This window comes from Oryzias melastigma, unplaced genomic scaffold (assembly GCF_002922805.2).
Source record: "Oryzias melastigma strain HK-1 unplaced genomic scaffold, ASM292280v2 sc00280, whole genome shotgun sequence".
Taxonomy (NCBI): Eukaryota; Metazoa; Chordata; class Actinopteri; order Beloniformes; family Adrianichthyidae; genus Oryzias; species Oryzias melastigma.
The window spans coordinates 264,239-267,352 of record NW_023416903.1 but is presented as its reverse complement, the minus strand read 5'-3'; the positions used below and the strand labels follow the sequence as shown (position 1 = coordinate 267,352).

Genomic DNA, 3,114 nt, shown 5'->3' with positions numbered 1-3,114 from the left:
GAACCTCTATCTGGAACCTCCATCTAGAACCTCCATCAAGAACCTTCATCTAGAACCTCCATTTAGAACCTTCATCAGGAACCTTCATCAGGAACCTTCATCTAGAACCTCCATCTAGAACCTCCATCTGGAACCTCCATCAGGAACCTCCATCTAGAACCTCTATCAGGAACCTCCATCTAGAACCTCCATCTAGAACCTTCATCAGGAACCTTCATCAGGAACCTTCATCTAGAACCTCCATCTTGAACCTTCATCTGAAAGCTCCATCAGGAACCTCTATCAGGAACCTCCATCTAGAACCACCATCTAGAACCTCCATCAGGAACCTTCATCTGGAACCTCCATCAGGAACCTCCATCAGGAACCTCCATCTGGATCCTTCATCAGGAACCTCCATCTAGAACCTCCATCAGGAACCTTCATCTGGAACCTCCATCAGGAACCTCCATCAAGAACCTCCATCAGGAACCTCCATCAGGAACCTCCATCTGGAACATTCATCTAGAACCTCCATCTAGAACCTCCATCTAGAACCTTTATCAGGAACATCCATGTAGAACCTCCATCAGGAACCTCCATCAAGAACCTCCATCAGGAACCTCCATCAGGAACCTCCATCTGGAACCTCCATCTAGAACCTTCATCTAGAACCTCCATCTAGAACCTTTATCAGGAACATCCATGTAGAACCTCCATCTAGAACCTCCATCTAGAACCTTTATCAGGAACATCCATGTAGAACCTCCATCTGGAACCTCCATCTAGAACCTTCATCTAGAACCTCCATCTAGATCCTCCATCTGGAACCTCCATCTGGAACCTCCATCTAGAACCTTCATCTAGAACCTCCATCTAGATCCTCCATCAGGAACCTCCATCTAGAACCTCCATCTAGAACATCTGTTGGTCTCTCAGCAGAGACTTTGAGCTGCTCATCAGGGAAAACCTCATCAATCCTTTTAGGTTTGGACTTTATTTTGACAGAATTTTTGTCTTTAGATTTTCCAAATAAATTGTGGAGGAAATGGAAGCTTGCAGACTCATTACTTCCCTCTGCGTCTGATTGGTGGATATGATCAAAGTCCAGGTGCAGCCGATGACTACCTGTCTGCTGACTGTTGTCCAATCAGAGAGCAGCTCTGCTGTGAAATGCGCCCAAACCTGTGTGACAGACTGGAGGGGGAGGGAGGCGGGCGAGTCTCATAGATGCAGAGTGGAAGTGCAGCAGTGAGAGAGCGGACTCTCAGGCATCCAGGAGGTCAGAAGACGCCGTGGCATCACTGTGACATCATGAGCTCCGCTGGACACTCACACAGGTAAGACGAGGAAAGGTGAGCGGTTGACGGCCCACCGAGACCCTGCTGCCGGTGTGTGTGTGAGTCTATGTGCGCACTCTCACACACAGACTTCCTCTGTCAGCTCACGGTCTTGTTTCAGTGATGAAACTGGTTCTTCCTGTGTGTCAGAACGCCTCCGGTCTGCTCTCTTTGATGATCTGAGTGTTTGATCCAGACTGAAGGAATTCATTGGAAGTCTGAATTCTGGAGGAGTTCCTCTGGATGTTCTGGTCCAGTCCAATAGTCCTTCAGTGGACTCAGGTTCACCTTCAGAACCGCAGATGTTCTCTGTACCAGAGAACTCCAAAGATCCTGGACTCCTCAAAGTTCCTCTGGTTCTCCCAGTAACCCTGAACCTTCTAAAGAACCAGTGAAGCCTCATGACAACAACAAATCCCTAAAGAAGCCTCTGACTCATCAGACTTCTGTGGTGGGGTGTGAGGAGTACCCCCCCAACAGAACCAGACCACAGAAGACGGCTCGGTTCTGATCCGACAGAGAGGTGCACACATCATAGCTTAGCTGGGTGTGTGAGCCCAACCACAAACAGAGGAACAATAGAGCTCCGCCCCCTCTCAGGTGTACAGCTGCCTAGCAGGTCCGTTCACCTGAACCTTCAGTGAAAGCAGGAGGTCCTGCCCTGGCTGGTTGATTGACAGGTGAGAGTCATGTGACTGCTTCAGACAGGTGATCTTGCAGAGATGGATGATCTAGCTTTGTTCTAACACTAGAACTTGCATGAACATGTGAATGTGTGTGAGGAACTGTAGCTGCTGTGCTGGAGCGGGAACCGCAGTTTTCTTCAGGGAGGGGTCCACCCCCCCACTGCAGTCAGCTGAATGTGTGGAGGCTGTTTCCTGATCCTGTGATGATCTACAGATCTATCAGAAAGGCTTCATCCTTCAGTGATTTATTGATGACCAATCCTGGATTTTCAAGAGTTTTAGGTGTTGTTTTGGTCAACAGTAGTTTCTGTGTTAAAAAGTTCAGTTGCTTTATGGTAACATTGTTTTCATCCCTTCCACTCTCTTTGGATCCAGATGACTCCGCCCACATACTGATGTGATTCCTTCCATGACAAAGGTGGAGATGATTTTATGTCTGCCATGGACATCAGTGAAACTCAAGAATCAAAGATAAAAAAAGTTCAGATGACCCCACTTTTAATGTAAACGAGCCAAGGAGAGCAGAAGGGTTACACAATGAAAATCGATTTAACTTTGATGGTATTTTCTTTTTCTAAAATCTGCTCTTCTTTGAATCTCAACACTCAGTTTAACACAAATATAAGTGATCAGCTGTTCTGTTAAACTTAAGGGATCATCTGTGGTTGTCTAAAAATGAAGCCCGGATAAATCCAGAGGGTCGAGTCAGGAAGGGCATCCGGGGTTTAATCTTTGACAAATTGAATATGTGGATCAGATCTATGATATCCATATGGATCAGTCAAAACCACGACCTCCATCAGTGCTGTTCACCAACAGGATGCTGGAGGAAACTGGACCACTGTTGGTGGAAGGAGGAGAAGAAGAAGGAGGGTTCATAGGAAGAGAGAGAAGAGGAACATCATGAGTGTTGGACTGAGAGTAGAAGTGATGGAACAACGACAGGAAAGGGTAGAGAGTCAGAGGAGGTCAGAGGAGGTCAGAGGAGGTCAGAGGAGGTCAGAGGATATCAGAGGTCAGAGGATATCAGAGGTCAGAGGATGTCAGAGGAGGTTAGAGGAGGTTAGAGGTCAGAGGAGGTCAGAGGAGATCAGAGGTCAGAGGAGGTC

General features: G+C 47.3%; 1 protein-coding gene across 1 annotated transcript in view; it reads left to right on the top strand.

Moving 5' to 3' along the window:
- The first annotated feature begins 1,166 nt into the window (after nt 1-1,166).
- Nucleotides 1,167-3,114, top strand: part of LOC112139347 (bcl-2/adenovirus E1B 19 kDa-interacting protein 2-like protein) — a 7,930-nt gene continuing 5,982 nt past the window's right edge. The window contains exon 1 of the mRNA XM_024262097.2: nt 1,167-1,319. Coding sequence (XP_024117865.2) covers nt 1,210-1,319 — 110 coding nt within the window. The 5' untranslated portion in view covers nt 1,167-1,209. The remainder of the gene's footprint in view (nt 1,320-3,114) is intronic.